The sequence below is a fragment of the Pelodiscus sinensis genome, chromosome 3 (assembly GCF_049634645.1).
Source record: "Pelodiscus sinensis isolate JC-2024 chromosome 3, ASM4963464v1, whole genome shotgun sequence".
Taxonomy (NCBI): domain Eukaryota; kingdom Metazoa; phylum Chordata; order Testudines; family Trionychidae; genus Pelodiscus; species Pelodiscus sinensis.
Window position 1 is genome coordinate 186,465,428 of NC_134713.1, and position 25,982 is coordinate 186,491,409.

At 42.6% G+C, this 25,982-nt stretch overlaps 1 protein-coding gene across 6 annotated transcripts in view; it reads right to left on the minus strand.

The window, feature by feature from the left end:
- Positions 1–1,294: 1,294 nt before the first annotated feature.
- MACROD2 (mono-ADP ribosylhydrolase 2) overlaps positions 1,295–25,982 on the minus strand; it is a 1,395,588-nt gene continuing 1,370,900 nt past the window's right edge. For 5 of the 6 annotated variants that reach the window (XM_075925642.1, XM_075925641.1, XM_075925640.1 and 2 more), the window contains 3 exons: positions 13,783–13,869; positions 10,201–10,269; positions 1,295–5,149 (listed from right to left, as the gene is read on the minus strand). In XM_075925642.1, the coding sequence (XP_075781757.1) occupies positions 10,208–10,269; positions 13,783–13,869 (149 nt within the window). In that variant the 3' untranslated portion in view covers positions 1,295–5,149; positions 10,201–10,207. The remainder of the gene's footprint in view (positions 5,150–10,200; positions 10,270–13,782; positions 13,870–25,982) is intronic. The other variant, XM_075925639.1, reaches the window with a different exon arrangement.

The window sequence follows — 25,982 nt, forward strand, 5'->3', positions numbered from 1 at the left end:
GCTTCCTTCTTACTATCACAAAAGTGGAGCTTCTCTCTGAAGATTATACCTACCAAAGGTATGGAATGAATAATTTGGCATTTCATAAATGATGGATTTAATGTTCTTTTTCTCAAAAATATAATTTAATAACATATAACTTATGTACTTGGAGAAATAGACTTCCCAGTTTCACAATAATGGCACTTCCTTTTAGATTTTGAAGGTTCTGAGTAGTTTGCTTCATTAAAAACAATGAGGAGTCCCATTGCACCTTAAAGACTAACACATTTTTGTCTTTAAGGTACCACAGGGCTTCTCATTGTTTTTACAGATACAGACTAACATGGCTACCCCAGTGAAATCTGATTCACTGTTACTCAGCCAGTGCTTACAGGTGGAGTGATACAAAAAAATCCCATCAATAAACATCCCTTCTATAAAATATTTCTATAGTCACTGTTTTCTGTAAAATATGTGGCATCATATCACCAACGGGGGAAGGAGGCGAGGCAGTTGCCCTGAGGCCTGGTGACGTAAAGAGACCTGGGGCTCGGGGCCCCAGGCCTTTTAAATCACCACTGGAGCCCTGCACATCATGGTCTAGGGCACACTGAGGGCTGGATGGGGGAGGCGCAACATGGTTCGGGCAATGCTGAGGGCTGGTCGACCTTTCTGGGAGGGCCCAAAGCAAAACCTCCTCCCACACACACATTGCCCAGGGCCCAGCAAAATCCACCGCCAGCCCTGCCCTTAACTAGTGATTTTGGTGCCCAATTTCAGATACCTTAAAGTGATCAGATTTTAAGAATATGTTGAACACTGGTACTCACAAAATCAGGCTTTTAAAATCACTATTTATTAATGAAAATCTTGCCTCTTCTCTAGTAGGCCTGATTCTCCATTACTCTGTATCTTGTGTTGACATTTACAATAGTGTGAAATGGATGTGAAATGTTACCTTTGTATGTTATATAGTCGTTTAAAAGGTCTGCAAAATTGTAGCATGACCAGGCTCTGTATATCTTCCCAGATTTTTATAAAGCCTCTAGTTTAGTAATATGATTAAACTGATCAACTTTTTCCCACTTTAAGCTGAAAAGCTTTCATTCTACCACTGATTATTGCCTTCCAAAAATAAAATCCTTCATCTTTATCTGTTTCTGACAAGAAACTAGCAGATGACAGATACATTTAAATCAGGAATCTAACGTGCACAGTTACAGCAAGAAATTCAAAATCTGAAATGAGCATTATTAATCACAAAATTGACTGTTGCATGATCAGCAGTTAGGAAAACACAAACAATGCAGTCTTGTCTTCAGAACAAGTTTTATTAACATTTTGCTTTAACAAACATTGTAGTATGAAGGCATCATTAGTTTAAGTTTTCAGATGTATGGCACAGACAAAAGAAAAAATAACAAATTCATAAGCAAATTCAGCATTTAAATGTCAAATTAACAAAAGAGGCATGTGTTAACTAGTTAGCCATTATATCAGATATTTTGCAAGCAACAGACTACTTTTATTTGCATTTAAGTAAAAACATATTTTTGATCAAGAAAATTACATTTTTCTGACTTTCCTTTATATCACAAATGTTAGGGTAAGGCAAATCCTTGATGAATCATATGATAAAAACCCCTGTTTCCCAAGAAAATAGATCCAACATATTCTGCTAACTTTGTAATTTTAAAAGCAAAGCAGACATGCACTGCATATAGAGAAATATCTTTTTTAATCAAATGCATAAAGCAGAACAGTGTTAATTCACAAAGAGGCTTTTCAGTGCATCATAGAAAGATTTACAATTAGCTGTAGTGAATAATATGTGACCCAATATTACAGACAGTGTCTCAGACATCTCCTCTGTAAGCCTGTATGAAAGGAAACTTGTCCAGCATCAGAGCAATCACTAGCTGGAGGAACAATAGATTGTTGCTCCTAATTCTAGAATGAGCAGGGGAGTTTTTTAATTGGAACATTGAAAGCACATTCTAATACTTTGTATGCAAACACCGCTAATTTAGGGCTTCTATTTTCTACACAGAACATACTGTGATAAAATTTTAGTTATTAACCTAAACCCATTACAGGGGCATTAATCCATTTCTGATATATATTTTTCTACAGAGACTACTTTCTGCTTCTCTAGCTCTAAAAAAAAAAAAAAAATCAAAAGTGGTTGCATTCAGGGTCCAGCCATAAAAGAAGAGCTCAGAATCATATTGTCTAAATTTCCGTACATCATTTTATTTATTGTCTTATTTAAAAAAAAAATTCTAAACAAATGCAACCCCAAAGTCACATGAACAAAAAAGCCAGAAAACTGAGCCACACAGTCATGACTGAAAATTGGCCTGTTAAGATTTAATCAATTCATACATTTTCTTGCTCTACGCTTCCTGCCTGTGCTTCACACTTGCTGCAGAGACCTCAGGCGAAAGTTCCACAGTTCCAAAGATTCACTGCTGTTAAAGAGAACCAAGGTTAAATGAGGGTGGCAATGAAATTACTGTCACAGGTGAGAAGGAGAACTGCTCTAACCTGAAGTATTTTTGCAGTTAATTATTTTTAATATCTGTCACTATTGCTAAGGAATTTAAGGACCATCTTGTCTCGCTGTATATTTTGAACACACCTCTTTAATCCGTCTCTGGAGCTGATCTTGTCTGAGCCTGAATCTCGCGAATGTGAGAGGGGCTCGGGATACGCAGCTAACAGCAGTCTGCAGTTCTCTAGTGTTGTACTTAGAAGACTGGGACAATCACAGATGTACAACTCTTCAATTAAATACATAATACCAGATCCTATGGAGCGCGGCCCTACCTCAGCTGCACTCCGTGGAGCTGTGACAATTTAAATATTAGCGGAGGATCGGGCCCCCCACCATTTTCCACGAGGCATCAGAAAGCTTACACCAACTGAACTTCCAAATGCTTTATGGGGAAGTTTCCCTAGCACGGCCAGACAAAGAGTGTCCTTGAATCCTTGCCTTTTTAAACAGGACACACAGTCCCAAGATTAACATTATTGTTATTTACTATGTTGATCTTGACAGGCTATTTAAAGAGAAATCATTTGATAATGAAACACACTGTACGTACATCATGCAGATCCACAATCTGCTGGTCCTTTGACTGCAGCAATTGGAATCAGCCGGAAAAAAATGTAGGGACAGCAGGAAAATAACAATTAGGGATGGAATCCATGTGGGGCCCTGCAGATACCTTCTGTCAAGCTAACAGAAATAGAAAAGGACAGAGGCATAGAGGCATCTAGGGATAGAGGAAGGGATGTCCAAAATGTATTCTGGACCAACACAGCAAGTATCATACAATCCTGGTGCCGTTTTAATGGGAAATAGAAGGACTGATTTAATTGGAAACCTAGTTTCTTTCAAAACTGATCATGCGCCAAGTGAAATATCTACTAGGCTCCAAACGGAAACTCATAAGTCTTTGAAGCCCCACCCCATGTTCTCTATCATTGCTTTGGGAAGTAAGTGCAGACAGTTCCCCCTCCTGCCGCCCCAAGCTTTTCAATGCTGGAGTACACAAAAGCAGCTTATTAGAAGATGTCAGGCACTGCTAGTGGCCACACTCCCACAGACAAATCTGGGGGAGGTGGGAGGGAAGCGGGGGTGTTCATCCCATCAATATTTCTCATCAACCTGCAAATGCCAGCAGCCATCAAACTGTTAATATATGTACAGGGAGCACAGTTACAGCAGTGTGAAATGTAAGGGCCCTATTCCAATCAATGGATTTGTGCCAAATACAGTCTCCTTTCACTCTTCTTTTTTTAAGCCAGTCAGTGCTAATTTCAGGATTGGGAGGAAGAATGTACATATTCAAGCAAGACTAGAATCCCTGTACATTTTTTTAAAAAGCTCTATTTTGCAGAGCATCAAACTCTGGACACATGCTGTGTGTTCCTTCGGTCTCATGTATCAATTTAATTTATAGTACCGCTGAAAAAAGTACCTAAGCCCTCTTTTCTGAATCCAGCACTTGCTAGCGGAACAAATGACATATGGTGAAATGTTCTTAGCCAAATAACTGTTAACTGCATTTTTTAAAATCATGCATATGCAGTAGAAAATATAATGAGAGCTGACACAAAGTACAGTGAAGTTCTTAAAGCCATAAACTATATTTAAATGTGTTGGCTGCGGAATGCCTGCTCTCTTCCATTACTCACAGGCTGTGCAAAATATTAGTTGCCCACAGGTACTTTAAGTCCCCACTTAAAATAATTGTTGATTCGCTAGAAGAGAACAGAAGCTATGCACTAACTGGGCATGTGGTATCATTTTGCATCACATGCTGTGCTATGAGCAGATAGAATGCAAAGTACATGCTAACCATACTCAAGATTTAGAAAATCAGTAATGGGCAACACACACATCTCCATTCTCTCAGTGAGTAATACAGCAGCATGACATCCTGAAGCATCCAGATTTCCAAGCTTATAATGTTAAAGTCTAAGTTGGATTCTACCATGCACTAAAATAACTACTCCTTCCAGTTCTTTTACTATTGCCACTGTGACAGGGGGCCAGTGTTCTAAAAGCTCTAAATATTTTGCACTGGCACTTCCAGTCAGGAATTCCTGACTGATGTTGCTGGAGTTAGGCACGGTGCAATAACTTCTCTATCAATATAGTGATAGTTTGGAATAGTTCTTAAAATTCCTCAGGTAGATAGTGTTCTGTGGTTTATGATACTTTGTGGCAGCCCACATCTTCAAGCCAAATCCCCAAATGTATCCTAGAGAATACAAAAAAAAATCTCTCTTCCATCAGCTTTTTGGAGGATGTGCCCTCAATGGGAAATGAGATTCAGAGGCTAGTGACAGAAAAGATAAGCATCTCCGACATTACAGGGGACTTAGAAATTGCTGTAATTGCCAGGACAATGCAATAGGGATTGTTGGGAGTGGGATATCATGGTAAAAGTAGGGAATCTTAAAAAACAAAACAAAACAGGTTTACAGAACAAAATGCAATTAAAACAAAGATTCATTTTCCCTTATCTCCCTGCCCCACCCATCCCAAGGGGCACTTTCCGATGCACTTTCTGCCGATCATTAGAATGATGCCATACAATGCTAATGATTGCCGTTCACGTTTCAACTCTTTGTTCTCTTCTCTCATACTGTTCCTCTGTGATGGGGGGAGAGAGAGAAAAAAAGATAGTTCATTCAATCGAAATCAAAAGTTTTCAGGGACCCAAACGGATAGCTGGGTCTTTTTAATACAGTGTCCTAATGTCTCTGGTAACAAACACACATGCAAAACATGGGAGGCACGTAACGTCAGTAAAAAATAAGACTCTATTATTTGTACACCATCACGTGGGAGTACAGAACATAAGAATGGCCATACTGGGTCAGACCAAGGGTCCATCCAGCCCAGCATCCTGTCTGCCAACAGTGGCCAATGCCAAGTGTACCCAGAGGGAGTGAATCCAACAGTTATGATCAAGTGATCTCTCTCCTGCCATCCATCTCCACCCTCTGACAAACAGAGGCTAAGGACATTCTTTACCCATACTGGCTAATAGCCATTTATGGACTTAACCTCCATGAATTTATCTAGTTCTCTTATAAACCCTGTTATAGTCCTAGCCTTCACAACCTCCTCAGGCAAGGAGTTCCACAGATTGACTGTGCGCTGTGTGAAGAACTTCCTTTTATTTGTTTTAAACCTGTTGCCCATTAGTTTCATTTGGTGGCCCCTAGTTCTTATATTATGGGAACAAGTAAATAACTTTTCCTTATTTACTTTCTCCACACCATTTAAATGATTGTATAGACCTCTATCAGGATTGGGAGGAGGGGTGTATGTATTCAAGCAAGACTAGAATCCCTGTACATTTTTTTAAAAAGCTCTATTTTGCAGAGCATGAAACTCTATACACCCTTCCTCCCAAACCCAGCACGGCCCCTTTAAGAAATGATTTTGAGGCTTTTTGGCCCTAACAAGCTGCTGGTGGCCATCCGCCATCTTGTATTCCCGCTCCGGGCCAGACAGCTCCCCTGCGGAACCAGGTAAGCACCTGGGATTTTCGCCTCCTGGCAAGGAAAAAGCCAGAAAATACCGAACTATCTGGGACAATACCGGACACCTGGCAACCCTACTCTCTGCCCTTCCATATTTATTCCACTAGAGAGGCAAAGATGCAAGTTTCCTCCATGGAACTGAAAGCACACAGTTAAGCAGCGCAACAAAAGCTTTTCTTTTCTCCATCCTGCAATACCCATGACTTACAAGGACACTTCTTCCTTCTCTCTCTCATCTTGTGTCTGTCAGCGATTCACCAACCCACAACTAACCACAGCTTTTGTCCACACCTCATTCACCTCTTTCCCCTAGCTCCTAGCTCATGGAGCGGCAAACGTAAGCAGTGGTTTAAAAATGAATCATGTTTTTTTCCCTACACAAATTCCCCACCTGACATCGTAAACCCTGCAGCATGAATTCCTCATGTCAGAACCGTAGAAGTATTTGATAACTCAGTCCTCATGCAGAGCTAAAATGAAGGGGCAGGAAGAAGTTGAGATTTGGCACTAGCAGCAACAAAGTGGGCAGGAAGTAAACACAGTCATGTCATGGCTGTAGTCCCAAGCATGCATGTCTGCATTAATTGCTGGTGTAACAGTGATTAGAAATTCAAAAATTCCATAGATTCCAAGGCTATAATAGACTATGGTGATCCTTTACTCTAAAATCTTGTATAGCCTAGGCCAGAGAACTCCCCTAAAATAATTCCTAGAGCAAAGTTTTCATTATTTTTTTAAATGCCAATTAATGTGTCTTGTGTTTGTTGACATCAAGGACACAGTAATCCTAATAGGCAGTGCTTTTTTTGTTTTTTTAAAAAAAGGTGCCAGTACTCCAGGGGACAAGTTGCTGAGCTCTGACTGGAAGTGCTGGTACTGTGTCTGGAGGTGCCAGTACTGCGTACCAGGCAGTACTATCAATAAAAAGCACTGCTAATAGGAATATTAGGAATTTTGCTATGTATTTTGGGAACAGAATATAGAATGATCCTGAAATAACAGTAAACCACCACAGATATCTGCTTGCTCCTAATGATCGTAGAGAGTTCAGGACCTTTAAAGATTAACAAGATGATCAGTTTTTCTTTGCATGAACACTGCTGCCTGCAATCAAAGCCGAGAGGCAATATGGTTTGAGGGACAGAGCAAATAACCGGCATGTAATTCATGCCTTAGTTCTAATCCTGGATCTGATGTTAAAATACTGCAGAGACTGGTCATGTCACTTCTTCCCTCTGCCTCAGTTTTCTTCTCTGTGAAATGGGGGTAGTACCGTACAGTACCTTACATTTTTATTGAGAAGATTAATTAGTTGAATGCTAAATGATGTATTGATGCAAGATTGACTTTCATAAAGCAGAATTTAAATGACCTCATCCAAAAACATATGAGGGATAAATTTTAGTGAGAAAACAATGCATGAAAGACACATTTCTTTCAATTTATGTTAAAGCAATTACTGCTGATAAATACATTTTTAAAATCTATGACAGTATTAATCTTTTAATCAATTTTAAATGGTACGCATTTTAACAGGTTGCATAATCAGAAACTAATAAAGGGTGACAAAGAAATGAAAAGATTCAGAAGTAATACTTTGATTGTTAAGGTGTTTTTTTATTTTTGCTGCACTACTTTTTAATGGGAAACTCAGTCAGCCATATTTATTTCTCTCGCTCTTTCTCTTTCTTCTGCAGCATGGCAGAATATTGTTAATATACTGATAAGGACAACGGGGTATACACAGTAATAAGACCTTGTTTTTTAAATCTCTATGTCACCACTGTTGTTAAGCCTCTATATTTAGTCTTCAGACTCATGGAGTCCCATTACAAGCATAAATAATGTACCTTGCTGTATAGGATATTGGAATCCTATAATAGCTCTATACAGGGGGAGAGGTGTGTATTAAGGCTTTCAAACTGCATATCTGCAGCAGGGATCAACATTTTCTTTTGTAATTGCAGTGTGCCATGGGCTTTGTATCTTTAGCCGATTACTCATTTTTATGGAGGAGTCAGACAGTTTATTGTCTATGAACATAACTATTCTTTTCCATTTCTGTTGCAATAACAACTGTGCACTCGTGCAATGGCACCATCATTCAGTATATAAAGCAGTAAAGCTCCAAAGGGCAGCCCACGCCTCCAGCCTTGTTTTACAGCAGTCTAGTTAAAAGTGACATTCAGCATTGTAGTGCCACAGGCAGAAAAGCCTCATGACACAGACCTGTTGTTTCCAGAATACAGATTTCAGAGAACTAAACTTAACTCCAACAAGTATAAATTGCTTTTCATTTTCCTAAGGAATGACAAAGCACATTCATTCCTGCTGTCTGGGTTCTGCTGATCTAAGATCATATACAGTCTCAAGATATTACAGTTGCAGAATGCTATTGTATTATTTATGTGATAATTAATGTCACATAATTAATACTCCCCACCCCTCATGTTTCTTTTCCCAAAGCTGTATATTCTAATTAGGGTGACCAGATAGCAAGTGTGAAAAATTGGGAAACTTTTTGGGGCAGTGAGAGGAAGAGTGTAATAGTTGCTTATGTAATAAAGAGTCCCTAATATCAGATGATCCTGATAATACCAGGACAGCTGATCACCCTAATTCTAATACCAGTAATTAGAGCTGTTGTAATAATCGGGTCTAAACATTTACCAATTGTGAGCTCAACTGTAAAAACATGCAAAAGTTTATAACAAGTCACAATAATAAATGTTGATGGGAAAAGGTATGAAAAGGAGACAGAAAAACTAAATAAAAGGATCTAATGATGTCATTAAAGGACTATCTTAAAATAATTCTTGGTAGAAACAGAAGATGCAGAACTGGAAATTAATGAACCAAAAATAGTGCCCAGTAATAGCCAAATTGGCAGACAAAATAAGAAGTGCATGAGCAGTTCTATCCACCACTCCCTTTTTGGGTCCTGAAGGAAAGAGACTGTGGGGAGAATATAGAAGAACAGACAGAAGCTGCAAGTTTTACTCTCCTGCAGGTACGTCTACACTGCAATGCTATTTTGGGATACCAGAGTATCCCGAAATAGCTATCCTGCATCTTCACATCAAGCCCCTTTTTTTGGGCTTGCTATTCCGACATCTCTGTAAACCTCATTCTAAGAGGAGTAAAGGACGTTTCGGAATAGTACTGTGTCGAAAGCGCCAAATGATGCAATCAGCTATTTTGAAATAGCATTGAAATAAGATAAGCAATTTGCCTAGCTCAAATTGCATATCTTCTTCCGAGTTACAGTCCAGTACAGACCCACCCCTGGATTCCACCTGTCTGGGTAGCACGCAGGACCTTTTTCATCCTAATCCTGAGGGATGTCCTGAGCAGGCTGGGCCAGAGAGATGGACACGAGGACATCATGCTTCCTACCAGCTCCAGCTGAATCCCAGTGGACACCTGGGATGTGATGGGATTGGACTTTAACAGCAGTTACAACAACAGCAGCAGCTCCATCTCGTCTCATTTAACGACTGCTTTTCTTCCCCATCAGGCCCGCCAACAGGTGGAGGGGGGAAAAGGAGCAGTTGCTGCTGAGCCCTTAAAATTGCTGCTAGAGCCATGTGCTAAGGGAGGCTCTGGGGTCTGGAGGGATCCAGCACCATTCTCCAGGTGGCACTGAGTGGCGTCTGCCCTGCCCCTGTCCCTTCCACCTGAGGCCCCACCCCTTCCTGGAGCATGGTGCTGCTCCCCCCCTTCACCCCATCAGGGGCCCACACAAGCTGTTGGTTCCCCTGATTGCCATTATGGATACCTTATAAGGGACTGTCAAACAAATAGTTTGTGTTTCCTTCTAAATGCTCCAACTAAAGGGAGAGGGAGCAAGAAATCTTGTTAAGATTAAAGCCTTACGTAAGCGTTTGCATCTCAAATGCTGTAATTGCATTTCCTTCTTTCCTGTATCTTTAGTAAAAGGTTAAAGGGATTTTTAATGGTGTGCTTGTCATGGTTCTAAACAGGCTGAGGTCTCCGTATACCAAATCCCAGACCTTGTATAACACTGTTTAATGTTAGACAGGGATTGGATCATGTTGACACCTTTGGGCCATTCATACAACAGACCTTTTTTCAATGGAATCTACAGGGCACTTCATAGGTGCAATGAAAAACTGGTCACTGGAGACTTACCTGTTAGTTAATCTTCTGGCTGCATTTGTGAAAGTTCATTTATACTTTCAACCTGACTATTCATTTCAGCTGAAAAGAAAACAATAAGGATGTCAAACTTCAGTCAAGTTCATCTTGGAAAGTAATAGCTGCTGCAAACCTAAGGGAATAGAGGACTAAAATCTCCTTGCTGTCAGTCTCTAAAGCCTTCTCTTATACAAGATTTCTTAATCTACATTAAATAATGAAACCATTATGAACCACTCTGTAATAAGATACCGTATTTTCCGGCGTATAAGACGACTTTTGATGTTAAAAAACATCCCCCAAAATCAGGGGTCGTCTTATACGCCGGGTATGCGGCTTTGCAAAGCCTCAGGGGAAGCCGGCGGCGGGGCAGCTCTGGCGCACCTGGGATGCCCCGCCGCCGGCTTCCCCCGAGGCTTTGCAAAGCTGCGGAGGGGCTCCGGCGGCAGGGCAGCCCAGGCGCGCCGGGGCTGTCCCGCTTCCGGGCATCCTCAGAGGCTTTGCTCCCGGTGTCCCTGGTCTGCTGGAGACGGTCCCCAGCAGACCAGAGGCACCGGGAGCAAAGCCGAAGCGGCGGCAGAGTGCCGCGCTTCTGAGGCTTTGCTCTGGCAAAGCCTCAGAGGCGCGGGATCCCGCCGCTACTGCGGCTTTGCTCCCGGTGCCTCTGGTCTGCTGGGGACCGTCTCCAGCAGACCAGGGACACCGGGAGCAAAGGAGGCGGAGGGGCGCTGGGGTATAAGACGAAACCCTATCTTTTAACTAAAAAATTAGGGGGTCGTCTTATACGCCCAGTCGCCTTATACGCCGGAAAATACGGTACACGTCAAGATTACTCGGGAATCTCTGAATCCAGATTCCCAACAGACTTTTGGTCTAGAGCTGAATTTTCACAAAATCTCTATAATAGACCAAACAAAAACTTTGGATGTGAACACCTCAAACTTTGGGGAAAGGTTGGATCTGGAGTCTGACCCGAATTTCAGAACTGAGAGCCATCACTAATTATATCAAAATGAAATGCTCATCTCACATTTTTTGTGCTTTAATTAATGTACCAAAAGCCTTTGTTCTGAACTGCTTTTTTTTGTGTGTGTGGGTTTTAATGAGCCTTTCTAGGTAAACCATTTTGGTCATTTATTTTCATAGCAGTATTACGAGTTTGGTATTGGCATTTTTGTGCATCCATTGCTGATTGGTGGAGGTTCTCTGGGAAAGCCTTAGCATCCAAATAAAAGTTTTGAAATACGAGCAAAAAGGGAAAAAATTTGCTGCTTTTATGCCACGGGGTATGAACTCAATATCATGTCAATACACCTGGTAGGATTCTGATGAGTTATTTGTGAATGATTCATCATGCATATTCAGAACAGACACGGCAATAGCTCCTTTTGGTGTATGGAATGAATGTGTAATAGGAAAAGTATCCACTCCAGAGTATGGAGAAATGATGTAACATGTGTTTAGCTCTGGTTTGTGGATTATTTTTAATATGCATTTGCACAGCAGAAATGGAATGCATAATAAAAAACATTAAGGAAAGGAGTCACTGTGCATGTGCTGGAGCAGCTTTTCAAAACCTCAAAATGTCAGCCAATTTAACTTGTTGTTTTTCTGAGAATACCAAAAGACCTAGTTCATATTCTAGACTAATTACTTGTGAAATTTAATTCATTTCATTTTTAATTAAATGGCTGTTTAGCTACATCAGACCAAAGCATCAGAAACCAGTAAGCCTGCCTGCATCTTGTTTTTATTCTTCTGTGACAAGCAGACAGTTATCTCCCTGTGGACAGTGCAATCCTGTGCAGAGGGGGGTTGTTTGTGTTTGAGGCTGCTGATACGCAGATACACTTCATATTTATCAGCCACTTTTTTGGGCAATTATGGAGCATCACAGCAGGCTTTGACAACAGTCCCTACAGCCCTCCTAGAGCTAGACTGAAGGTTGTGACAAGGTTCAAGGGTTACAGTGCAGAAAATCAGGGGACTTCCACAGAACATCACTTGGGGCACAGAATACCCACCAGCGAGAAAAACAAAACCTTGCATGAATACAGGGCAAACTAATTCCACTCCCAGGTAGAAAACTTGATTGGGGGGTTCTCTGCCACAAATGGACATTGTAAATCCCCTGGGACAAAGAAGATGCAGTGGAGATACGAATGCAAGGGCAAATTCTGAGAAGTGCTGAGAACCTGTACATCTCACTGAAGTCTGTTCATGCAGTGGTGATAGTAAACCCTACTGTAACAGCAAGAGGGCTATCCCAGTTCCCTTGAAATCCCTGGGAATTATGGCATGCACTTCGATAGGGTCAGGATTTCAGCCAGGGTGGGAGAGCCTCTAAAACAACCCATGGGTCATACTGCAGTAACATAACCTGATTAACATAACCTGTTATGGGGGAGAGGGATAAGTTAAGGGCCTACAGCAGTGGTCCCCAACCATTTGGGGTTGCCGGGCGCCAGGGGGCATGGCCGTTCGCCCGCCGGGCGCCCGGGGGGGCGGGGGCGCCCGGGGGGACGGGGCCCCCCCATAGCCGCATTCCAGGGGCCGGCGCTGGCGCTCTCTCCCCCCCCCTTGCCCAAGCGCCGCGCGCCCGGGGCCGGCGCTGGCGCTCTCTCCTCCCCCATGCGCCGCGGGGACGCCCCCGGGGCCGGCACTCACCGTGCGCCACGCGCCCGGGGCCGGCTCCGGCACCGCGCATGCGCCATGTGCCCGGGGCTAGGCCAGCCCTGAGCACTTGGCGGGCACAGACAAATGCCCCCGCGGGCGCCATGGCGCCCGCGGGCACCATGTTGGGGACCACGGGCCTACAGTGTTTTTTTAATATGTACCAAAAGGAGCACGTCATAAGTTTGAGATTCAGCATCACAGGGCAGATTTAGAATTCAGTGAGGTTGAACTCAATGAACATGAACTTGGAAGGGGATTTTTTTTTAAATGAAGGCAGGAATTTTCCTCCAGTGTTCCTCAGTCCAGTTTCTCCAAAATTGTCCCTGAACATTTCTGAGGTTTTGGGTTACTACAACTTCTCTTTCTAGTCATGGACTCTTTTGTGGCTCTCAACATAATTAGAGAAAGATTTACTACTACCTGTAGAAGTGCACCTTCCCCCATCTGAACATGGACCCCTCCTGCAGCTGTGCCTGCTGGATCTGCAGCAGCCATGGCGAGGCACTTCTCACCTGGCCTCAAGCGGCAGTGGTGATAGAGGCTTGGGGTTGGCTCTCTCCCCAAAACAACTGCATACTGAATCCCTCAGCCCCAGACCCAGCTTTAGCCCCACCCCAGAGCAATAATTCAAATGAAATATGCCCATTTTCATTTTATTTTCCAAAATACAAAAATGAATTGATTAAAGACCCGCACAATGCTAGGCAATTCTTCTAGTTTTATATGTTAACAAAATATTAGAAAACAATTTCTTCTGAGCCCTTTACTCAATTAATAAAATCCTAGCAAATCTATATGCATAAATTATACAACACACACACACCTTAGATGGGCCTCTACATTATTTAGTCAGCATGCTAGAGTTGTTTTGTGTGATATTAAAACACCAAAGAACCATACCATCATTGCTTGAAATGTCTTCTGGGTCACATGGGTTTTCAACTGTCATTGCATCTGCAGATGGCTTCTCTTTCCCTAGTGCTGCTCCTAGAAAAATGCCAAAGGAGAGAAAACAACATGTGCATTATCTGATTAGTGTATAATTCTCAGATGCAATAGGTGCATTTTTTTTGGCAATCCACTGTTAACTGTGTAGACTCTGCTGTGCTGGAGTGGTAGTCATTAAAGAAAAGGTCAGGAGATGCTGGGGGAGAACACAGTATAAAGGAATTGCTTAAAAGTCTGTGCTCTTTTTTTTAAGTAGGATTGTTAAAACCACATCACAATGTGTGATTTTGCCCCTCTGTCATTCTTTTCTGATCATTTTTGAAGAACCCCTTCTGTTCATAAAATGCAGTGAAAAATGGGGACCTAATCATAAATGTAATGTTTCTCTGTCTAGCAGAGTAAAAATAGATACACTAAGAGTTCATACACACTGAACAGTCATACATAGCCTAGAAATGTACAAAAATGTATTTTATGGTTGGAACTGAAATTTTTTCTCTCTTTTGCCTCAATCTAGTTTGGAAGCTCAGATTCAATCTCCTAGAAATATTACACATGAAAAACATGTAAGAATCGCTTGTTATTCCATTCATGGGTCTCTCCAAATTCTACCAGTTAGTACTGCTGGAAGACCAAATTTTAGTTCATTTCTGTTGTGGCACATCGGTATTTTTGTGGCAACTATAAAACTTGTCATACCTACCCTGTGGTTAAGCTACACGTCTTCAAATAATTGGTTTCTAAGCAATCGAGAGAATTTGGTAGTTACTATGAGAAAGCAAAGTGTACCAAGGGTTGAAACATTTCAAAAAGGAACACTTTTAAGCGGGAACAATTTCTCTCTTCAACAACAGAAAAAGCATTCAAGAGTCACATAAGCAGCACTTCACCCTTCTTTTGGTGGAAGTCTAGGAAGGGTTTTTTATATTTCTAAGTTTTGAGCTTATATGTTTATTCGGTCCACAGAAATATCTCTACCATTAAGACTATGTCTGCAATGTTAAGCACTGGCTGTTGCAGCACTGCTCACAGATCTCTGCGGGGCAACTACAGTTTTGGGTCAATTCTGTCAGCTGCCAGCTGACACATGTGGCACTTACAGCAGCATTTGGAGCTGTGCATGCTGGATAGCTATCCCACAGAGCACCTCTTCCTCTTCTGCCACTGAGGCTCATGGGAAGGTGGAGTATTTTGGGTCCTGTCCCAATGGTGCATTGCTTTGCATTCCAGCAACCCCAGTGCTTGTGTCCATATGTGCTGCCATCTATCAATGTTTTTTGTGCTGTGTGCTCTGCCCCGTCAGTCTGCGGGGCTGGATAATGAATTGTGGAACAAAATGCTGGTAGGTCTCACTAAAACGTCAAGTTATGCCTTAAACTACAAAGTGCATAAGAGGAATTCAACACTGATCTTGCCTTAGGGAGTAGCTACGACACGAGATGGCTTGTGGCATTCACAGAGGTGCTAACCAGAGTGGAACACCGTTTTGGGGCTCAGGAAACAAGCACTGAGTGGTGGGATGGTTGTGCAAGTCTGGGATGACGAGTAGTAGCTGCAGAACATTCGGACGAGGGGTGTGTGAACTGTGGGACAGTGTGCCGGCCGTGCTAGTGCACGAGAATAAGAGCTGTTCTGCCAGTGGAAAAGTTTGTGGTGCTGGCACTGTGGAAGCTGGCTACTCCAGGCAGCTGCCCATCGATCACCAATCCGTTTAGAGTGGGAAAGTCGACCACTGACTCGTGCTGATGGAAGTGTGCAGGGCCTCAGTTGCATCCTGCTCCAAAAGACGGTAGCGCTGGGCACTGCGGGAGACATTGTGGATGGCTTTGCATACAGATGGGCTCCCTCACTGCAGAAGGCAATAGATAATGTGTATTCCAGTTCCACTACCGGACGGCCCTACCTTCCGAACACATTAATTGGAAAGAGTATTTATCCATGGTTCGTCAGACACTTGTGGATCACCAGGGGCGTTTCACAGACATTTACACCGGCTGGCTTGGCACGATGCATAAGCTTTCGGAACACAAGCCGGTTCCAGCAGCTGCAAGTGGGGACTTTTTTCCTGGCCCAGGAGATCCCTGGCGGGGAGGTTGAAATGCCCATTTTGATCCTGGGAGGCCCTGCCTATTTCTTAATGATAGGCTCATGATGCCATTCACAAGGAGCCTTGACAGCGGCAAGGAGCAGTACAGCAACGGGCTAAGCAAGTGCAGAATGACTGCTGAGTGTGCTTTCTGCCATTTAAAGCCCGTTGGCAATGTCTATATGGGAAGCTGGGCCTGGCCAATGGCAACATCCTATACTTACGGTCATGTGCTGCACCATCCCTAATATTTGTGAAAGGGAGGGTAAAAGCTTGACTCAGGGCTGGACCATTGAAGCTCAGCACCTGGAGGCTGACTTTGAACAGCCCAAGACTAGGGCTATTGAAGGGGCACAGTGTGGGGTATAAGGATCAGGGATGCCTTGAGGCAGCAATTTGATGCTGAAAGCCAGTTGTATTTGTTGCCATGCACAGGAGTGCGGTTGTTACGCTAGTAGGGGGCTGTGAGTGCTCTGTACAAGGTGGTGACTAGAAAAGTGCCTGTTGCTTTGCTGGGCTATGCTTGCTTTCTTTTAATGGACTAAAGATTGCTTTCAACCCTCCCCCCCCCAAAAAAAATCATTTATTGAAAACCAACAACTATAGGAGACACACATGCAGCAGAACACAACTGCACTCCATCTGCTGTGCGAGGAGCAGCTGGAGCATGTCTGCTTGGCACGCCGTAATGTATAAGAGGTGCTCCATGGTTTCATTCCGAGGCTCCGCGTTCCATCAGTTCCCTTCTCTCAATGTCCCACTGCTCCTTAAAGTCTTTCTTCTCAGCAATAGGCTGCAGCATGATACCACGCAGAAGCTCCTCTTTACTTTTCCAACGCCTCTTTCTAATTCTGCGCAGTCGTTCTGCAGCGCTGTCAATAACAAGGTTACCTCTGTGAAGCCAAAATGCAACACTTTACAGAAGGTGCTTGACAGAGCCCTGTCATGAGTGTTTTTAAAAATAAGCAGTATTCACATACCTCCCACTAACTGGCTGTCACAAGGCCATTGCACATAAGCCACAAGACTTCCAGAAGAGTGGATAACCACAGGGGCAGGAGAGTTCATTGCTCCAGGGCCTTACTGTGCTCTGGGTATATGTGTCCTGGAGAGAGCCAACATTGCAGGGGTGGGGATGTTATAGTCATTATTGTCCGTGTATATTCTACAGGCAACGTTCATCCTGGAAGATCTCATTGCCAAGGATGTCCAGGGAAGTAAGGGAGGGTCTTCTGTAAGATGACAGCTTCAACGCTGGCCCATATGAGACTTGCCTGTGTGCAGCACCAGTCCCCCTCATCCCACCCCATTTCTGATGGCATAGTGGTGCAGGAATATTACCCATAACAGGGCAAGGAACAAAGCAGCTCTGCCAAAGAACTTGCGACAGCAGACTGCTCATTCTCTCCACGAAACTTTCATGGAGATCTGGAACTGAGAGAATCCATCAACAGGGTGTTCCGTCTCTCACACCAGGGATGTGTCCATATGGGTACTGCATGGACCCAAGCCTGCTTTCTGCAACCATCCTGCCCCCAACAACTCACTTCAGCTGTTCCCAAAATCAAAGCCACCTACCAGGGACCTCCTGATGTTTGTGCTTCCATAAGGTCTGATTGTTGTGCCTGGTACCTTACTCTGGGATAGAAAAGAGCTCCTGACTGCAGTGTATCATGGTCATGGCCAATGTTCCCTCTAACTGTTCCATTCACATGTGGAATGAATTTTGTTATGTGCACGGAAGCATGTGTGGATGTGCACCATCAGTAGAAACACATGCTGCTGGCTGTGGGCTATGCTAATCAGCAAGGTGGTGCCAGAATCACACCTGGGTGGCTGCCCAAGTGCTCAGCTTACAGGGAACACTGGTCCTGGCCCCTTTGATGCATCTTGATATCTGCCTATAGGTAATTCCTACACCTGAAGGGCTGAAAAATAAAATCACCCTTCATATTGTAATTTTTTTGTAACATTTTTATATATTGTAACTAAAACTCCATTTTAAACTGTTACTACATTGTAACTGAAGTGATTCCATATTGTAACTGAACCACCATTTTTAACTTTGTATTGCCTTAACTCTGTTTAAAGTTAGGTGTGTGTCTGTAATCTCAATTAAAAGTTTGGATGGGCATGTGTGTGTGCGCGCGCAATGGTATCAGTCCCTGACACTAACCTGTTTCAGGGACCAGCTTGATGGCTGAAGAACAATGTGAGTGAGTCCTGCAATAGAACTCACCCAAGAAAGAGAGAGACAAAAGACTCATCAAGAAAAGAAGACCAAAGTCACATCTGCTGTTAATGAATGATTCACGGTCATACTATGCCCTGGGGCAGTGGGATAGAACAGGCCCTATGGACTAAAACATAAAAAGATGGGTGCAAAATTATAGGGTTGGTTCTTTCAGTTCTACTATCATCCTCCAGGAACATCGGTGTGCATTGACATGACCTGGCTCCCCTCCTCAAGTCTAGACCACCTGACTAGTAGACTGGCATGAACAACTGAGGCTCTATCCATAGAACTCTCTCTCTCTCTTTCTATGTGTGAGTGTGGTGGGTAATTTGAGTAGCTAGGGACAGTTCATTTACTGACACTGCATGGTTAAATGAACTCTGCACTCACAATAAATGCAGCATATTGCCTTATCTCCCAAACAAGATTCTGCTAGTTCTATTTCTTGAAGTGCAACACAGCTGGAGCACAACTGGGACTGAGTGGCCTCCTCTCCCCAAACCCTGAGGAGGTCCAGCACCTCGGCATGGCTCCAGGCAGGGGATTGCCTGGTGCGTGGAGCAGGACACCTGGAAAGATGCACTGAGAACACTCCATGTATTACTGAGCAAACAGGAAAGGCACTTTCAAAATTCTCAAGGAATGTAAAGGGTGTTTCTGAGGGCCAGTCACCTGAGGGAAGGGCAGAAGATTTAAAACTGATGACCAGAGAGGCGAGAACAGGTATTAGGGGTCAGTTACTGGAGGCCAGTCACAGCACTGTAAAACACCAAGGAATCCACACTGATGCTGCAGTGCTGTAGCTATGGCACAGAAATCTCTATGCCTCTTGTCAAGGTGGATTTCCCAGCGTGCAGCAACAGTGGAGTTAGTGCACCGTAAGGTCTTGTCTACACTAAAAGGAAGGTTGCTGCTGCCGCAATCAATTTTCCAGAGTTTGATTTAGCGAGTCTAGTTAAGACTTGCTAAATCAAACTCAGAAGGCACCTCTGTCAGTGTCTGGTATTCCTCCTTTTATGAGTAAGGGAAGTCGATAGGAGCGTTTGCTCCCATTGGCCTCCCACTGTGAGGACACTGCCAAGCTCCGCTTAAGGTAAGTTGACTCCAGCTACATACCCTAAGCTGAGCTAATTGGTCTAGTGTAAACCTAGCCTAAGGACCTTGCCAGTGTGGACACCTCGGGAGTTACAGTGCTGGGAGCTGATTTACTGTGCTATAACTTGCCAGTGTAGACAAGGCCTTATGTTTCATTGAATCTGCTTTGCCATGATGCCTGCTAGAAACAATGCATTGTAATGGAGATTTTACTCTCCTCTAAAATTCTGGCAGTGACAATGTTAATCTTTTAAGTAGCCCCAATTCTTCTATTTATGGCTGTACTATGAATAAATACAAAAGCAACAACCAACGAAGCAAGAATACAAAACAAGAAAACACAACCAAGAATGAGACTGACAGGGATAGACTCAATTAGCCATTTGGATGGGGAAACAGGCAGCACATAAGTGTGCGTGACGGAGCTGTCACCAATTACTTTAGTAGAACCCTCCTTGACTTAAAAACTCTTCAGTGAATCATAGTTTTAGCACTTCCTCCTCCATCATTGTTGTGTAAATTAGCCCCTCTCCTATATGAATGAAATGCCTGTAAACATCTGTGAGTTTATAGTTTGCATGTCAGTGAAATCCTGAAATGACAACTTTGTATGCATGTTAAAACACCAAGCCTTCTCCAGAGAATTCTAGATAGCATATGAAGTTTCTCCCTTGAGGTTTGTGATACACCAATGAGCCTAAACTTCCCACGCACTTCACCCATCTCTGTTGTTTACACCCAGCAAAGACAAAACCATGCCATTCCAGTGTTGAAGCCTACACATATTTTGCCAGGGATTTGTCAAGTGCAAGTCTAAAGGTGCATGTTCAAAGTCACTAACCAATTTCTTCCGATTCAATCCATGTGAGCTTTGGACTAGCATGAAAGCACGCACTGATCAAGGAAGACACATTGAATGGTCTTAACCGGGTCTTGCTACATTTCTGAGCAGCTTGTGGAAATAGCTTCTTAAAAAACAAAACCTCAGAAAAAATAATCAGTCTGCACTGACAGCATCAGACAGTGATTTCAGATGTTTGCTACTGAGACTTCCCCAACATCTGATGTTTGTGTCTGGAATCCTTGCTAAATACCAACACATTGTGACTGACAGTTGATGCATCATACATCAGACTTTCCCGCCTTTAAAATTCTGCCTGTTAAGCAAATACACGAGAGATGATATGACAGGCTATGCCTTGGTTACCAACTCCTATAACATTTGGCTATATCTAGTTGTGTTGGTATTGTCAGGCACTAAAGACTTCTGTGTGAAGTTCACAGGTTCTCTCCCCAAACTCCCCCATTAACTAGCCAGCATGCCTGACTTCCCTACACTTAAGAACGGTTTCTCTGTTTGAATTTCAGAAATTCTCCTTTGCTGCTGGCAGGCATACAGAATTATTGGCAGTGTGCTGGGAAAAGATAGAGCTAAATTAAAGGAAAGACTTTTGCTAATTAGTGCCTCATGCAGCATGGGTGAAATCAGTGGGAGTTGAGGGCATTTGGAACCTCAGAGTGGGCACGCTCCATCTTCCAGAATTAGGCAGAGAGAAAGACACTGGAAAGATGGGCAATAGTAAGAAATCACAAACCCAACAACTATTTATGTGGGGTTTCTCTCACTGCCTTATTTGACAACAGAGCCTTCAAGTAGTTTTGGGTCATTCTTTACATTGTCAGTGGTGAAAATCATTGTCAGAAGCAATGTTCAGACTCAGTTAGCCCGCAGAGAAAAAGGCAAAGGGAAATCTAGAGCCCTTAACAGATGCAGCAGTTCTGCTGCAGGACTTATAAAGTGGCTCTATTAGATCAGCAAGTTTTCCAAAGGACAGTGATGCTCTGTATATGTAAATCTTCATTTTGTTCAAACTATCTTGCTAGTGTGTGTGTGTGTGTGGGGGGGGGGGGGAAGCAGAGGAGGGGAGTGCTGGTGGTAGTATTTATTATACTGACATACATGTGGATCAGGTATTATTCCAAACTGCTTCTTTCCTGCTGTGCAATAAAACAGTGCCACAGAGAAATGAGTCCATTTCCTATAAACAGCTGAATCTGATCTAAACAAGAACCACCTCAACAAGCAATTTGTTTCACAGTTGGTCCCCTCCCCCCACCCTTTTCCCATTTTGATTGCTGCTGCTTGAAACACAAACAAAAAGGTGTATTGCGCAGTGCTGGAGAGATACTAAAATGGAGGGAGCCAGGGAAGATACCACTTTCAATTTCAATTACCATTTCCAATTGTACGACTGACAGACTGGATTATCATAACTCTTTGTCGGTTGGCTATATTACTAGAAAAGCAGTAAATGAAGGTAGGCATACTGTACGGGAAGGATGCTAGGATGTATGCAAAATGCCTCTAGCCAGCTTTTAAATACATCAGGCAAATGTTTGCTCAGAACTTGGAAAATCCCATAGGTATTATTTTTAAAATGTTCTCTGTGGTTACAATATGTCAATAGCTCCAAGCAGCTGCAGTTAAATATAATTATTTCTTTGAACAGATGAAGACCTAAATTCACCTGCAGTTCACTACATTAAACTAGAGATGTGATGCACGTGGGAGAGTATCCTTTAGTACAAGTTTTACAAAAGTGCCTGGGTACAGAAAAGAGACACTCAAGCTGATTTTTTGTTTCCTTGATAATCTAATAATGAAAAGGGGTAAGTAGACTGTGACTGGTTGAATCACAGAAGTCCCCTTGGGGTTGTCGCCTGGTGTGCTGATTATGCCATTGACGCTCACCTTCCTGGCCTCTGGGGCTCCCCCTTACCCTGTCCTGCTGGTCCACAAATTCTGGTCTTCACCAGCATAGGCACAGAGTTGGGGTAATGACCCCCTGTGGAGCAATACAGACACTCAACCAATTCAGCTCTGGGAGAGATCATCTATAAGAGCTCAGCACCCAGGAACCCAACCCCCAAAAGGGACCAAAACCCCAAACAAATCCATTTTTCTGCATGTAAAAATTTTACACAGAGAAACCTCATAAGAGAGAAAGAGAGATATGCACAGTGGTTGTGCCCTTCTCCCCAGGTAACAACTATTTACATTGGGCCTGATAATAAACAAAAATGTTTTTCTTAAGTATAAAAAGTAGGTTTTAAGTACTGTAAGTGAAAACAGTCATCTTATGCTGTAATACCATAATAAAACGTTAGTCTTTAAAGTACAACCAGACTCCTTGTTGTTTTTACTAAAACAGACTAACACAGTTACTGCTCTGAAACCAGCCATATCAAAGTAAGCTACCAAATTAAAACAAAAAAAAATGCCAGCTAGTTGTAATCCACTAAGAAACTTCATACATGCAAATTCTTACCCTAAACAGCTGTTCTTATCTCAGGTACAAGCTTCAAATTGGAGTTGATCTGTACTTTGGTCTGGAACTACAGGTTTGCTTAGTTCTTTGTTGTCAGATATTCCCTTAGGGTGGGCCAGGCAGTTTCAAAGGCCATCTGAAGACAAAGGACTGATGACTTCCCATTGCTTAAATAGATTTTCTCTTAGGCTGTGTCCAGACTCAGGGGTTTTTTCGAAAAAAGTAGCCTTTTTTCAAAAAAACTTCCCCTGCGTCCAGACTCAAGCCGCGTTCTTTCGAAATTAATTCGAAAGAACGCGGCTTTTCTTTCGATGGCGGTAAACCTCAATTTACGAGGAAGAACGCCTTCTTTCGAAAGTTCCTCTTTCGAAAGAAGGCGTTCTTCAATGTAAATAGGGCTTCTTCGAAAGAGAGCATCCAGACTCACTGGATGCTTTCTTTCGAAAAAGCAAGCCGCTTTTTCGAAATTTCTCCGTGCAGTCTAGACGCTCTCTTTCGAAAGAGCCTCTTTCGAAAGAAGCCTGCAGTTTAGACATAGCCTTAGGGCAGGAATCCTTTGTTTGGCACCTCCCATCTCCATGGAAAAATACTAGGTTCAAGATGGATTCCAGTATTAAGTGGCATGGTCACATATCTTTTTAGGACCAATCACAATTTGGGCTTGTAGGAAAACATGACTATTTACAGGTCATTGGTTTGAGTCATTAATTTCAACCAGGAAAGACTAATATCATAGTCCAATGCTTTCCAGGGATGTGAAGGATCCAGGTTCAGTTTCCTTCTCCAAATAAGAGCAGGGATTTGAACCTCAATCTCCCACATTCCAGGTGAGTGACCTAACTAACTGTCTATTCCAGCAAATATCTCTTGTGCTCTTGTTTTTTTATTAAAAAAACCCAAATCATTAGATATTTTTAAGGGCAGGCTAGACAAATAGCTGTCAGGGATGGTCTAGATAATACTTAGTCCTGCCATGAGTGTAGGAGTTTGGACTAGGTGACCTCTCAAGGTCCCTTTCTATCCTGAATCTATTTATGTTCTGATGCAGGAAAAACTCTATTTTTCTCTTGAATTCAGACAAATCCTAGGAAGGAGTTACAGACCCAGTTTTCTAGCCTGTAATTGGACTTACTTAGCTGTTGCAAAAGACAAATGAATTATTTACAAAAACTATCTGACCAATATTTTGGGGGTAATGATAACAGTAATTCTGAGAAAATATCATATTCTGTTCATGGACTATTTTGGAAAAAATAAAATTCACTATTTATTATGAATTATTTGCCCAGCTCTAGAAATAGCTTCCCCATTTCAATCCATGTTTTAAACCTCAAGTTTTGTTTATATAAATATATGAAACCTCTGTTGTAATTAGTTTGAATGACCCAGTTTCTCCTTACCTATTACATAAAACTTATTATCTCAATGTTAGGTGTAAATAGACTTCTTCTAATTAGGAAGAACACTAAATAGGGGTCTTTAGTCTCTGGCTAAAAGCTAACAGTGCAATTTTTCATCCAGAGCTACAAAAAGTAAAAGACAAAACTCTTCTGGCCCCCCAGCTTCATTGTCTTGTCTGTCAAAAACAATTCCATTTTTCTTGTTCTTGCAAGTAGGCAAAGCTGATTTTTTTTCAGTCATTTCACAGTGGCTGTTTGCTAATGTTACTGTCAAGCCTTCATGTCCTTTGTTTACTGCTTTGTTTTTAGTAGCTGCTGCACTAAGAAATTGAAGCTCTCCATGCCAGGAGAGTGAGTTTGCTCAGCTTGACTTGTGTGTGATACATCCCTTCCTGGTGACCTGCCTTTCTTTGACTAGAGCAAAATTCATGCTACCTACTTACATACCTATTTGTGTATCATCAACCATTGTAATGCAATTGAGGGCATTCCAATAGCCTTTTTGTTATCATTTAGAGAAAAATCTATGGACATGTACTTTCCCTTACACTCACCCATCATAGCTGAACCCGTGTAAATTTACATACTGCTGCGGAACACAGCTTCATTAGTGACAAACCTCTCCATCTGCCAAACAGAAGTGTTGTACCTTGATCAAAACCTGAGCACTAAGCCATCGCAGGATGAAAAGGAAAGGAAGCATGCCAATTGCAGAAGCATTTGAACTTGCTGCAGCATAAGCTCATCTGTTCCTTCGACAGAGGCGAGTGCTGTCTCTTGGTGCCAGACTTGAGATGTCAAGACTATTAACATTCACCCAGCAGCTCCTTGGTACTGGATAGAATGTTTGCCTTCACTCTCTGGCATGCTGGCCATGCCCATAGAGGGGTCCGTGTACCTCCACTACATCATGCCGGCTGAGTGTGCCGGTAGCTAAAAGCTGAAGCAATGCACTGAGGTGGCTGCTTCTCCCACACGCGGTTATGAAAATATGGAAATGGCAGCTTTTGAAACATGATTCTGACTGTGCCTAAGACTAGCTGTTCCCCTTTCCCTTCCAGTCCCTTAATCAAACACGTTCTTGGTACATCTCATTATGCCTCCCTTCCTCTAAGGTGGTGGAAGTAATAGGAGGGCAATGAGGGCTGTCTCTCATCAATATGTTCCCGGAGGATCCACACAAATTGGGTGATTCTCAGCTCAGTAATGCCCATCAGGAACTCTTTGTACCTTTTGTCTCTCTTTAGCAACAGGAAAATCTATATACACAGCAGGCTCTTAACGAATACAGGGGCAGGTAATTTTAAGAAAAGTCCTTTTCAAGTTTTCTCTCTAATGGGGTCTTAGCTGCATATGGGGCCATGGTGGCACCAGCTTTAGTTTTCTTCAATAGTTCTTGATATGAAACCTCTCATCAGAAAAGCATTTTACTGCTGGGAATAACTAAAATGGAGCTCTCTGAAGCTTTTGTTACATGTTTAAATTGCTTGTCTATTAACATGACTAACATATTGCCTGTTTGTATTAAAAACTGTAGAATTAAGACACATGATCTGCCCTGAGGAGTTTTAAGGACCCTGTGCTCTAACTCTCACTCCTGCAAGTAGCCCCTATGATTTCACTGAATCTAACAGTGTGAGGAGACCTGGAGAGGAAGCCACATGAGCCATTAGCAAGGACATAAGAGTGGGAGTTAAGAGATCTTAGATCCACTTTGAGCTCTGCCACTGACTTGCTGTGTGACCTTGGGTAAGTTGTTTTACTTCTCAGCTAGGGGGTGACCTCACAAGGGCATTAGGAAAATTAAGGTATTAGAATCATTTCCCTTTCAAGCATGCGATACATACTTTCCTATGGTGAAAAATAAATGGAGGCCATGCTTACCAGCCTATCTTGGCAAGCAGTGACTTTGAAAAAGATTTAAGGGCCATGAGGGGTAATGCATAAACAGCAGAATCTCAAGTCGGAACAGAGAGATAATTTTAGTTTTGTATTTGGCACTACCA